The following is a 12,774-nucleotide window of genomic DNA, read 5'->3' as shown; positions in this document are numbered from 1 at the left end:
TTTATCACACCTGTGCAGTCATTCACTCAACCCCGAAAAATTACTCTGACTGAATGACGCAGTGGAGGGGAGTGTAGTTTGTTTACCCAGCAGCTACTGTAAGAATCACATCACATACAGCATTTCAAGTATGCACATATTCCATCAGAAGTGTCTCGCAATTTTATTTCTACTGGGAGTAAGTAGCAAGTAGCCGTAGAAGTGGTGGATGCAGATGTATACATTACATGCACTGAACTGTTTGCCAGGATATGCATTTTAAAAAAGTCTACAGTCCATTTGTCGCAGCCTTGGTTTATTCTGGGGAAAAAAATATAATGGGTGCCAGTAATAGACGTATATGAGTTATGGGGGTGGTGACGTGCTACAGAATTTGAAGTAAGTTTTGGTTGATGTAGTTTTGTTGTGCTTGTAGGTATTTCAGGCAAGGCGCTTTACTGATGTCTCTCCGCTGTAATGTATAGGCCTAAACATTTGCCATTTCACCCGTTAAGAAACGCTACATTATTACATTTAATAGGCCTTGGCCAATTATTTCTGTCTCGTGTCATTACTGAAGTGGTCTGGGTTTAGACATACTACCTACTGTGAAATAGCAAGCCATAGATGACCATAACTTTATAGCATGCATGCATTGTGCAAACATATGGGACATTTATTCAGGTTTTCATGTGTCGAAAAATGAACTACAGTACATTGAGATTTTCCAGCTGAAACCCTTGAGAGCAGGTAGTTCCCATTGAATCGGCCCATAGTCAGCGGGATGAACCAGCTTACTACTCATGTGTGCTCTGCACTGTGCATATCTTCTGGTTTTTAATCTCATCTGTGACTTTATTTTATTATTAGTTTGTTCTGTTTCTTTTATGTTCTTTCTATTTTTATTTGACTCTTCCTTCTCATCCTCTTCTTCTTCTCTGTCTCTCTCTCTCGCTCTCATTTTCATTGCCTTCATGTCCTTAACCAGCATGAGTATGCTCCCCATTCAGCCCCTTCCATTGTCGTCCGTGTGAGTCTGCACTTGGAGCTGTGGTTCTGTTGCCTGTGAACTGAAACCCCATCTACCACAAAAAAAACACCCTTCTCCCTCCTTTCCTCTCCTCTCCTCTCCCCCCTCCTCCCCGACCTCCTCCTCCTCCCCCCTCACCAGCAGCCAGTCAGCAAGCGGTATTGTGAATTTTATCTTCTCTTGCAGAAATCATTTCGTCTTCGTTGCAGCAGATGAAATTTCTTGTAACACCTCTTCAGGTAAAATAAAAAATAAATATGAACCAAAAAAGTGAATAAACTGAATCACCCACACCGTTTTATGATGCTTCCCCTCAAGGGGAGCAAGCATATATATATATATATATACAGTCTCTATTATTTCTTTATTATTATTATGATTATTACTATTATTATTGTGCACCAGATAGATGGCGTCTGTGCAGCGCTGTTTTCTCTTTGTTTGAGGGCGCGTATAAGTAGATGTTACTTTTTTCTCTTCTATTGCGTTCATGAATGCTTCTTAAAACTGAAGTATTGTTGGAGTACATGCATGAGGATAGCTGGCAGGCATTGCACTCATCCTCTCATCGTTCGTTCTGGGTTTTTTTGTTTTGTTTTGTTTGGTTGGTTTTTTTTCCCTCCTCTTATCTCTGGCATTGCTTTGGAAGGGGCATGCGTTCCTGACAGAGAAAGATAAATCCACTGACACACGCTTGGAACCTGTCTGGTTTTTCTGTCCCTGTGTTTGTCTGTCTGTCTGTTTTTTTGTTTCTCTCATTGTGTATATCCCCTCATTTTTTATTTGATCGAGACTGTTGCGCCTTCTCTCTGTTCACCTATTTTATTTTATTTATAGTTTGTTTATCTGGGCATCTCCATTGGATTTGTTTTTATTTTGTGCGAGTGTATGGGTGTGTGCATACAGTGTATGTATATGTATGTGAATGTATGTATGTATGTATGTATGTAGTGAGTGTCTCGTTATTGTGAAACAATTGCTGATTGGGTGTACGATGTCTTGCACATTGGCTGTAGATGGCTAGATCTTAGGAATGACTTTAGTTGTGAATGTGATTTGTGATTTGCCCCTACCATTGCATATAGAGAAGGGAAAATGGACCTGTCCATCTGCCTATTGATTTTGTGACAGAGTCCTTTTAAGAGTAAAGATGAATATGCTAAGCAGATTGCCATTCAGGCCTAAGGCCTATACTTACAGACATTAGCCATTTCTTTGTAAAATACGTTTGGGAATCTGTAATTCAATGGGTGGGTGTGTTTCGTGTTCAACTAATCAGGATTAATAAACGAGAAATGAAATTGAATTCAATAGTACCAGCGTGAGTAACACAAACACCCACCTACATGGGTGTGTAAGAAATTCGAGAAACGAGTCACAAAATGTCACTAATTCTTCAAGGTAGTCAATGAAGGATTAAAGCCTCTCCAGCTTGTTTGAGGGACCAGCCAATGCTGAATACCTCCCTGAACCTGTACACATATGTAGAAATAGAATGAGCTGGCAGGGCAGTTGACCAGACGTTCCCCGCTCATCAGGAATGCATGACGTTATGGTGGTAGCGCCTGAAATGTATTAACCTGTAGAGTAGAATAGCACTTGATCATTACCCAAACAGAGCCAGCACTATTCTTCAAGAAAACTATTCCTGAGAAATTGCTCTCTTGAGTTATCACCACTTTTCCCACTCCTTTGTATCAGGGTCTAAATGCTGCTGATCTTCATTCTAATCAAACTACCTACCAAAGAGCCAGTTGTTCATTGACACATAAGTCTAATGCTGTTGTCAAAAAAGTGATTAAAACCGAAGTGAATATTTTTTAATCACTTCTTTAAAATCAATTCCCCCCTCTAGACACACTGTTTGTCTGTCTTGGGTCTAACTAACAGTGCTGTCATTAAAAGTAGCCTCTCTAAACAGAGATAACACAGGTCAAACTCAAAAATCAAAGAAGAAAAAATAATACTGGCAGGCCAATGAAATGTGAAGACAGACAAACTGTACAGCGCATAACAATGCCCAAACTAATCTGCTGTGGATTAACTTCTTAATCTCAAGGGGGTGGGTGGGTGTGTGTGGGAGGGGGGGGGGGGGTGAGTGAATATGCAAATCACCTCATTTATAGGCTGTGCTCCTGCTCTCTGATTGGCTCTTATCTGGTCCAGAAACACCATGCATGCATAACAAGGCTCGGAGGAGCAGATAATCCAGGTTATTTCACCGCTCGGCCTTCTGGGAGCCGGGAGCTCACAGCTCTCAGCCAGTCAGTCAGTCAGTCAGTCTGTCGGAGAGTTTAAAAAGGCCACGGGCTTAGACAGGAGATGAGACAAACCTCTCGTGAGAAGAGCCCCACCCACTGATCTTAACATCTGAAACATCGTCCCAATAAGCGTACGAGCCGTCAGATCATGTAGTTATCAAAATAGCGGAGTAGGTGGAGCATTTGACTGATGCAGCTCCCTCCTGTAACACCTTAGGTGTGTGTGGAGGAGCAAAATGGAATAGTAAAAAAATGCTAGGCTGCTTGCATGCATGCAGCTGTTCAATGACAATGAGGGCATACCTTTCCCAACATATATAATGTTCCTTTAACCTCACAATTTTTTGTTCCTTGACTCTTTTTTCTGTTATTAATTTACTATGTTTGCTGTGGAATATGCTTTTTTGTGGTACTTACTATTCCCATGAATTGTGTTCAGTAATTCAACCTCTAATTGAAGGGCTATTTTGTGCAAGAGTTATTACATTGCAAACAAATAAATTTTGACCAATTCTGACCCATGTATACACACATTTATTTTCAATGTCAAACAACAGACTATATTAAACCCAACAAACTTGGTACAGACAGTTCTGCCTCTCTGAGACTGTTGCCATCCTCACAACTAGAGAACTGCACATCAATAATTGTGGACATTATTAGAGCAAGCGGTGACCTTTTTTCCCCTGCTCCTGAGTGTCTTGTAATTTCTTGCACAAGCGGCCCTTCAAAACAGGACTAGTGATGTCCTGTGTAAAACAGGACTAGTGATGTCCTGTGTTCACAGTGGCATGACAGCGGAACCATGCGGGGCTCTTTCCTCAATGATTTCATTTCAGTGTCAATGTTTATTTGTGTTTTTTTTTTTTTTTTTTTTTTATTTATTTTTGTTAGATTATTTAAAAAAAACATTTTTTTTAGAAACACTCGAGATCATTTACATGTGGGTCATCAGTATTTGCTGTATTTTAACATCGTTGTCGTGGCAGCGATCAAGCAGCTGTGTTTCCCTGGTTGCTTTTCTGTTGTGGTTGTTGTGTTGCCGTCATTTTTTATGTTTGTTTGTTTGTTTGTTTGTTTTTCTGCAGTTGATACTGACACGTTGAGGGGTGGTATGTGTAAGGGAGAGTGCTTAAGAGTAATTATGTGTGTTAATCTATATGTGTGTGTCCTAACTGTCACGTCTCCTGTTTTCACAGTTACGGACGAGTTTATGCTGCCGACCCCTACAACCACACACTTGCTCCAGCAGCAACATACAGCGTTGGTGCCATGGTGAGTTATAAAAAAAATAAGATAATAATAATAAACTGCAGCATCCCCGCGTCTTGTACATATTTTTGTCTTACTCTTTCTATTAATTTTATGTCAGTCCCTCTGGTCATTTTGTTGCGTTTGTTTCTCTGTATGCGCTTCAAAATTGCTTTAATTCTTTTTTGTTAATTTTTTCCTCTTTTTTCTTTCATTTTTGTACTCCCCCTTTCCCTCTGTATGGATTTTAGCACAGCTGACATCCTCTCACTTAAACATAATTGAATTTGTCTCTTGTGCTAACGGCAGCTGAAATGCCACATTAATCCTCACAGTAAACGTGATAAATGCCTTAATTTCTTGGCAGTGTAGTGCATGTTAGTTATTATATTTCTAATTTTGTGAATATCACCTAGCCGAGCACTCCCTTTAATGGAATAATTAGTCATTTTGATAATTAAATCCATCACCTAAGTGGTGCTGTAGCAACAGCTAAAAGGATGTGTGTGTGTGTGTGTGCGTGTGTGGGTGTCAGAGAGAAAGAGAGATGGGGGGGGTAAAAAAGCTTCAGCAGGGGCAGGGAGGTTGAAGCTTTAGCTTTTCACTGGCATTTTAAAGGAGTCTCCATCAACACACTGCATGGTCTCAGCAATCTTCTTTGTGGTATACCTCTGCCATATTGTATTATTTGTGTGTTTGTGTATGTGTTTGTACATTTGTTTTAAATGCATTATGGCCTACGAAAGCAAGCATTTGTGAATTTTGTTTTTCCATTTTAATAACGTGTTGTCATTTCTTCCCCCCGACCCCGTCTCACTCTTGCGTGGCTTGAGTTTCCTCCTGGCATGCGGTGTCTTGGTATGCTTGCTGCATGACGGCTGCTGATTGGTTGGTTTTCGTGTCCGGGGGTATGTACAGAACCATAATGGGAAAGCCTGCAGGGTTCGCACCACGGCCATTAAAGTCACGCAAATCCATGGCTCTGTCTTTTTTCCCTCTCTCTCTCCCTCTCGCCTCCCAGAATGCATTTGCACCCCTGACTGATGCCAAGACCAGGAGCCATGCGGATGATGTCGGCCTTGTTCTTTCTTCATTACAGGCTAGTATATATCGAGGTGGATATAGCCGTTTCGCGCCATATTAAAAACAAAAACAAAAGAGGAAAAAAAAGAAAAAATAATCTATTCAAAAACAAAAACACTATGAAAATCTTCCTTTGGGGGGAAAAGAGAGAATATTTCAGAGGCCTGGGTATTGCAGTACACGCTGTAGTGCATCGTTTTAGCATCTCTTAAGAGAGAAGGAAAAAAACGGATATTTTTCATCTATACCTCAGATATTTTGTGCTGTGTATTTTAATATTGTGGGTTTTTAATTTCTAAAGATTACATAGATTGTTGGCTGTAGAGGTTTCTGTGGTGATCTAGAAAGCTGCTAGATTTTAAAAAAGAAGTTAAAAAATGAATTAAACAAAAGTGAGAATACAAATTGTTAGGGCTTTATCATGTAAATGAATTATGTATGATAAATATTAAGTCACTTGGGGTTATCATATTTTGTAAGAGTGTAAGTGACTACAGTAGTCAAGTGTTTTGTTTTGTTTTGTTTTGTTATTTTCTCTCTTGCTTTTCTTGACATCGCTTTTGTTTCCTCTCTTCTGGTTTCTTTACTGTCGGGTCGGGGTGGGTAGGGGGACCATGATGGATATATAGAAGTCTCTAGAAGGAGGTAGAGAACCGTAGTTGTCCTGAGAGTCTGGGTGTAGTTTCATCAATGATAGGAAGACGGGCAGCCAAGGAGAAGGGGCCAGCTGTTGTATCGATAATATAAGCTGTGTTATATCATTCATTAGTCTAAGCCAAAGGTTATGTTCCTGGGGTGTTAAATGTGTATAGTCAGATTTTACATAGAGACAAGTAGAAGTAAAAAAGAAAAAAAAACTCCCTGAAAAAAAATCACCATGGCAGTATTTTACTGGTTAACTATACTCTAGTCCGTAGGTCAAACCCCTACTAGTTTTAGGCCAACCACGAAATCTTCTTTTTATATTACTTCCAGTATATTGATTGATATAATTGCTGACTTTTATATTATGGGAGATATTAAAAAAGAATAATAAGAAATACGGTGACAATAGCACCGTTTCTATTTTTTCTTTTCTTTTTTTTCAAAGGTATTGAAACTATGATTATTTGTACCAGATGAAAGTGAAAAAACAACAGTGTATTAAACATGAGCTGTGCAGTGCAAATGTTCTCTTATACGAATACACAACTGTAAAATGTTTTAGATTTAGTGTAGTAGACCAACTGTTAGAGAAAGGTGTCTCATTTTTTATGGAATCATACTCAGATTTATATCAACACTTTACAAGTAATGCAATCATTATGTAGATATGATCATAGTATTTTTGTCAACTTTACTATTTTGCACATACAACCTGCAATTTTTCATCGCTTCTCAGCTTGTGGAACATTATGTTGACTGTTTTCTTTTGTTTGGCTTCCTTTAAATGTTTAGTTTTGATATCATTTATAATGTGACATCCTTTGTAATATTATTTTCTAGGACACAGCCTTTACACTTTGAAAACTGTTTGATTATCAAGACAAATGAGAAATATATGACTTGTGAAAAAAAGATATCTATATGTAAATATGAAATAATGATAAATCTGTCATTTACAAGTGCTACACAAACAAGCTGTCAAGGTGTCCTTGAAGAGTTGCAGCTTGGCTGTGCGTACGCAAAAGACTTCCCTTCATGTTGTTTACAAGTATACCTAATTAGAGGTGTTTGTCACGTATCTCATTTTTTTGTATTTATAAAAAAAATTAAAACCATAAAATAACAAAGATCAGGCAGCTTCAATTTATCCAGCTGCAAATAACCTCCTGTGTACTGTGTGTGTTACATCACACAACTTGGCAAAAATATCTTACCCACTGCTGTGACACTACTATACAATTTCTGCTTTGAATATGTGTTGTGAACAGGGCTTCTCCTTGTCATTGTATGTGCATGCACTTTGATCCGCTTAACAATAACCATCAATAAAGTTTCAAGTTTCAAGATAAGAGGAATTCGTGGTTGCCTGTTTTCTTCTACACTCTTTCTATATGTTGTTTGACTTCGTTTGACTTCTCACTGTCCTCTTCATGGAGTGCTATGTTGCAGAGGGAAGGTTATAGCATTTTGATGGAGGGTACTTTTGCCATAATATGATTTCATGGAGTGAAATTGCATTTAAGAACATAAAGCCTAAAGAAAATGATTGTATCTATAGGAGTCAAATCAAATTGATGTTTTGAAGGACTAACACACTCATGGAGCTCAGTCTGAAATGGGCTCCAACTGCTTTCGAGACAGAAAGACTGATGTTGCTGTTCCAGTGACGACACAATGCCTCAGCTTTAAGGGGACAGTGTGCCATAATTTGCCACTTTTTGAAGCATGTTTCTTTTTATAGGCAACTACTGGTATCCTCTTCAAATGAATGTTCATGGTATATGGACATGTGGAGGGCAGATATCACACCTGTCATTCCAGCTGCCTAGGCTAAGCACTGTGTAGTTTTGTGCTCTGTGTTGCCTACTATATCACCAAAAAACATAAGTTACCATGGTAGCAGGCCTTTTATCAGGTCATACTTCTGGTGGTGTTTGTAAGGTTTTTTACCTTACCTTGCCTGCCTTTTCAGCAGATTAGTTTTCAAGCAAAACTCCTTAGCAATGCTGCTGCACTGGTGTCCTAGAGCTTCATAACATCAGACTTGGTTTTACAAAAACTGAAATGACTAGATGAGGATGAACCGTAAGCAGTGATTTTTCAAGTGTTGTCGGCAGCTGGCAGTGTATGATGGGGAGGAGGCTATTGAAGGTGTGATTCAACTGTCTTTTTGGTGGCACGTGTGAGGAGATAATGAGTGAGGAGCTTAAGCATTTTACCTTTTTCATAATCCGCACAAAGTATTTTTCCTTCTGGAAGTTTACTTTCATTTTTGTGTGTGTGTGTGTGTCTGAGTGTCTGACAGACCTAACAATGACTCAAACCTAAACCAGTGTGCTAAACACACACAAACCCAGATGCCGGACAAAATCCCCTCTTTTCTAAAAGGTGCTGGGGAGGGTGGTCCTGTGTGTGTGTGTGTGTGTGTGTGTGAAAGAGGTAGATGTTAATTACGACTGAAACAGTTCACGAAGGTATATTTGAATTTCATAAAATATGTATAACACAGATAGCCCTAATTGAAGAAAAAGACGAAATTACCTCTCAGCCTCGATTTGATCAGTCTAATTAGAAAAACTTAGCCAGGGGTTATTCGGGAAAGATAAGCAGTATAAATGTTTAAATGTGATGGAGGACTCACATTATGCTTGGTAATTACAACTCGTCTTCACAGAAGAGGGTGATCAATAATTAACAGATCTGGGGTCACATGTCAGAGACTATAATTTAAAAATGGTTATTAATTCCATTATTTGAAAAAATGGGCTTTCTTCTCAGATTTCAGGCGAGTCCAGTCTACGTGGAGAGGCAAGGTCCATCTTGCAGACGTACTTTTAGTCACACATCATGAGTGATTGTATGCACAAATTACACCCACACACAGAGACCCATACCACCCTGATACACACACACACACACACCATACACACAGACAGACCCATACCACCCTGATACACACACACACACATACACATACACTGGGCTCATATCCTCCCATCTAAATGTGCTCTCTCCACCAGCCCCTCCCCTCTTACTCAGCACACCCCGCGCTGCTGATATGATGTATGTGTCGGAATTAAATCAAGTATTAAATAAAGTAATTCCAGTCTCTTTGCTCTATGTGATTCACTGAATGGAGCTGGATTGATTATCATGCAGAGGGACCTCAGAGTAAGGATGGCTGCCTGCCTTTTTCATCCCCCCCCCCAAAAAAAAAAAAAAAAACACACACACCAGTCCCAGACTCACAAATCACATGTGTCAGTAGCACTCAGTGTTTATTAAACTTCTCAACATTTTTGTTTCTTTCTTTCTCTCTCTCTCTGTTTCTCGTTCTTTCGTCGCCTGCCCTCGAGTCGCGGCTACTCAGGCATTCACATCATCTACATCAGTTGAGGAAAAGGTCTGAGTGATTAATCTCATTTCATATAGATCTGCATAAATGTCATGCAACCAGAAGTATTGATATTTTTAATGTGTCTGTCATGGTCGCATACTCCTCTGAATGAAGTCAAGACTAAGCGGGAACATTACCGTAATTGGTGGATTTTTCCCCCCCCTCTCTGTTAATTATTTTTACCGGAATGACATTTCATCTCTGTATAAAATCCCGCTTCTTGCCACAGCACACTTTGTGACGTTGGGACTTACTGTGTGCGCAGTCATGAGAAACCATTCAATTCTGTAAAGTCACGCAGAGTAATCTGTGAACAGGCCTTGGAGACCGGGCAGCGTCTGGACACTCAGGCCTCCAGCTTCTCACCTCTCACGCCTTTACTTCTCCGCTTGCGTAGTATATGCAAAACATCAACTTTTGCATATACTCATTTAGCAGATGGTAGTATGCAGAGAGACTGAGGGTGCAGTGTAAGTATACTGCAAGTCACTGCATTTTATTGGCGCTGTAAGTGTACTCTGCTCAATGACAATGGAGTTTAAACTAATCTAATCATTTATGCTAATGTAGAAGAGATTTTTAAAGAATTAATTGCGCATACAAAACTTCACATGCAGATGTGTTTTTCTCTGCTTAGTAGGCTACTCTTACTCTCTTACTGATATTTTACTGTGTTCTGGAACATTCTGCAGCTGAGAGATAAGGTGGTCTAGGTGGTCTTATTGGTCTGTGAGCCACAAATGCCTTCCCTCCCCATGCTTCCCTGCTCTTTTTTATGTCTCGGAGAACATTATACAAAGCACTAGTATGCTAGCACCAGGTGAACATCAGAGGCACTTGTAATCATCCTTAGCTATAGTATTATTCATCACTTATTTGATGTAACTAGCAATGCATGTCCCCAGTTAGCAATCCATGCACATAGAGGGAGAATGCCTAGAGTTTGAGTAAAGTATGAATGGTTAGGAGGGCCACATGTTCCATAGTATGGTAGGAGCTATGCAGACAGAACTGAGGCAGAGTCCTTTTAGACAGGTCCATGGCTTAAGCCATGCATCACTAAGCCAGCACTCGTGCTTCTCTCACCTGTGGAGATACTGATGATAATAATAGACGTGTCACACCTGGCCTTGAGACAAGGCACCAGGTGAACATTAACTTTGGATTGTTTACATATTTTTGCGCAGCTTTCTCTACATGTACCCATAGGGCCTTTCCTGAGACAAAATAAAATCGCAGCTAAAATGCTGTGTGTTTATCAGAAGAACCTAAAATATTTATCTATCTAATTTATTATTTGTGAGGAATTCATTGCTCAGTCAGTGCAAAGTGATTAGCAAATGCTCCTTATATGATAAAAGGTTCTTGCAATCAGTCAGTAGTACTATATCTATATATGCTAATCATCGCAGTATAATAATATAATGCAATTTTGCATATCATAATGCAATAGTGCATATTATTTTCTTTAGGCACTAGAATAAACTATGTATGGAATTACAGCCATTACTCCCAAGTTCAAATGGTAATTTTACATTATGGGTTAAGTTTGTGTTCTACGCTATGTACAGTATAAAAGTCCAGCTAAGTATTTAAGAACATGCAAGGACAGAGTTCTCAAGTTTTCAAACCCCATTCTAGGCCGTGCTGCTGAGAGTCAATGGCGAGCACAACAAGCCACTCGATGCTCTTCACAGTGCTTCAGCTAGACAGCCACTGAGGCGGCTGAGCCTCCTTGGGTGGCGTTCCTGGAGCCTCCCGTGCCGTTCCCCCACCCCACCCCACCCCACCTCCATCTCATCTTCCCCACAGCTAACATGTGACTCATCAGCTCCCGCCAACCACCGCCGCTGCCACCACCCAGCCAAACACACAGGAAAAGTGCGTGACTGTCTCCTCCAATCAGCTTAGGAGCTAGCTTGCTGTTGGCACCTCATCTGTCACGAAAACCTGCTCGTCGTGGCGGGCACTGAAGAATACTGAATATTCTCAGGAAACAATGCTTAAGAATCAAGGTGTGTGTGTGTGTGTGTGTGTTACAACTGAACATACTCTCAAAGATGATAGGTATTGCACCATTAGCTGTGCGCAGTACTAAGTGAACATGCACTTGCAGTGCAGGCTTTGTCAGACAGACTCCTCTGCAAGCAAGACAGTGTCTTGTAGTCTATTGGCCTTACTACTCTCATTGCCAAGGGCAGAATTATGACATCTTTACTTTGGTAAGGGTATCAAACATCAAAGTACAAAAGCAAACCACAAGCCTGTAGGCTACAGAAATAAACTTCAGACAAAGAAAATTGGCCTTAATTCTAAGTATCCTTATAAAATATAATAGCTCTGAACTCAAGACTTGATACATTGTTATTATTAGAAGATGTTAGGTCTAGATTTAAAATTTTAATGAAGTAATATGCAACAATAAGATAGGGTTGTTTTAAAAGCCCATTCACAGATTAAATGTTCTTAAGTACATCATGCATAACATGAATCAAAATTAAGTGGTTCTTGGAAGAAAACACTGTGGCATGTCTGTATAAGCTGATGCTGAAAGATCATTATAAAACTATTGAAAAATGGAAGGTGCACGCATGGTGCTCTCTTACATATAGTCAGAGTATCATAATGACAAAGACAAGTAGCAACGAGCAGGTACAATGGTGCTGGAAATAGGGTTCTGTTAAGTTGACATCAAATTGATTACCAATGTGGGTACGATGTCCAGTGTTATTTCTGACTAAAATAATATACTGTATTGTAACGTCTACTACACACTCTTTTGGATGGTTGAGCAGCATCATCACTTTATTTCAGCTTGTGCTTATTCCAATCAGTAACCTAATCTGCTGAGCAAAACCTGCTTATTCTATATACATTTTTTAGGTTTATAAGGTTTGGTTTGATACTGAACATAAGCAGAAAAATATTTTCAAACAGAAAGTTCTCTGAAACAAAACTATTTTGATGACACACAATTACAGTCAACAGAAAGAAAAACATGTTAGAAACTGTTAGTTTGTTGGGTTTGCACATTGAAACATAATAAATCTGTTAAATCTGACTGTTTCAAAATTAATTTAACAATATCTGTGTTTTTAAAACACAAAGACTACAGATTGGTCAGTTAT

The 12,774-nt window shown here is 39.5% G+C and overlaps 1 protein-coding gene across 4 annotated transcripts in view; it reads left to right on the top strand.

Annotated features, from left to right (window-relative positions):
- Positions 1-7,598, top strand: part of rbfox1 (RNA binding fox-1 homolog 1) — a 230,591-nt gene extending 222,993 nt beyond the window's left edge. For 3 of the 4 annotated variants that reach the window (XM_076266200.1, XM_076266197.1, XM_076266199.1), the window contains 2 exons: positions 4,470-4,545; positions 5,543-7,598. In XM_076266200.1, coding sequence (XP_076122315.1) covers positions 4,470-4,545; positions 5,543-5,665 — 199 coding nt within the window. In that variant the 3' untranslated portion in view covers positions 5,666-7,598. Of the gene's footprint in view, positions 1-1,195; positions 1,249-4,469; positions 4,546-5,542 lie in introns of all 4 variants that reach the window. The other variant, XM_076266198.1, reaches the window with a different exon arrangement.
- The last annotated feature ends 5,176 nt before the right edge of the window (positions 7,599-12,774 follow it).

This window comes from Alosa pseudoharengus, unplaced genomic scaffold (genome assembly GCF_046254945.1).
Source record: "Alosa pseudoharengus isolate Yale_2024_CS ecotype anadromous, Long Island Sound unplaced genomic scaffold, YU_APseudo_1.1 YU_APseudo_1.1_scf_4, whole genome shotgun sequence".
Classification (NCBI taxonomy): domain Eukaryota; kingdom Metazoa; phylum Chordata; class Actinopteri; order Clupeiformes; family Clupeidae; genus Alosa; species Alosa pseudoharengus.
Note: the sequence above shows the minus strand (reverse complement) of the source record. Positions and strands in the feature narration are given on the sequence as shown.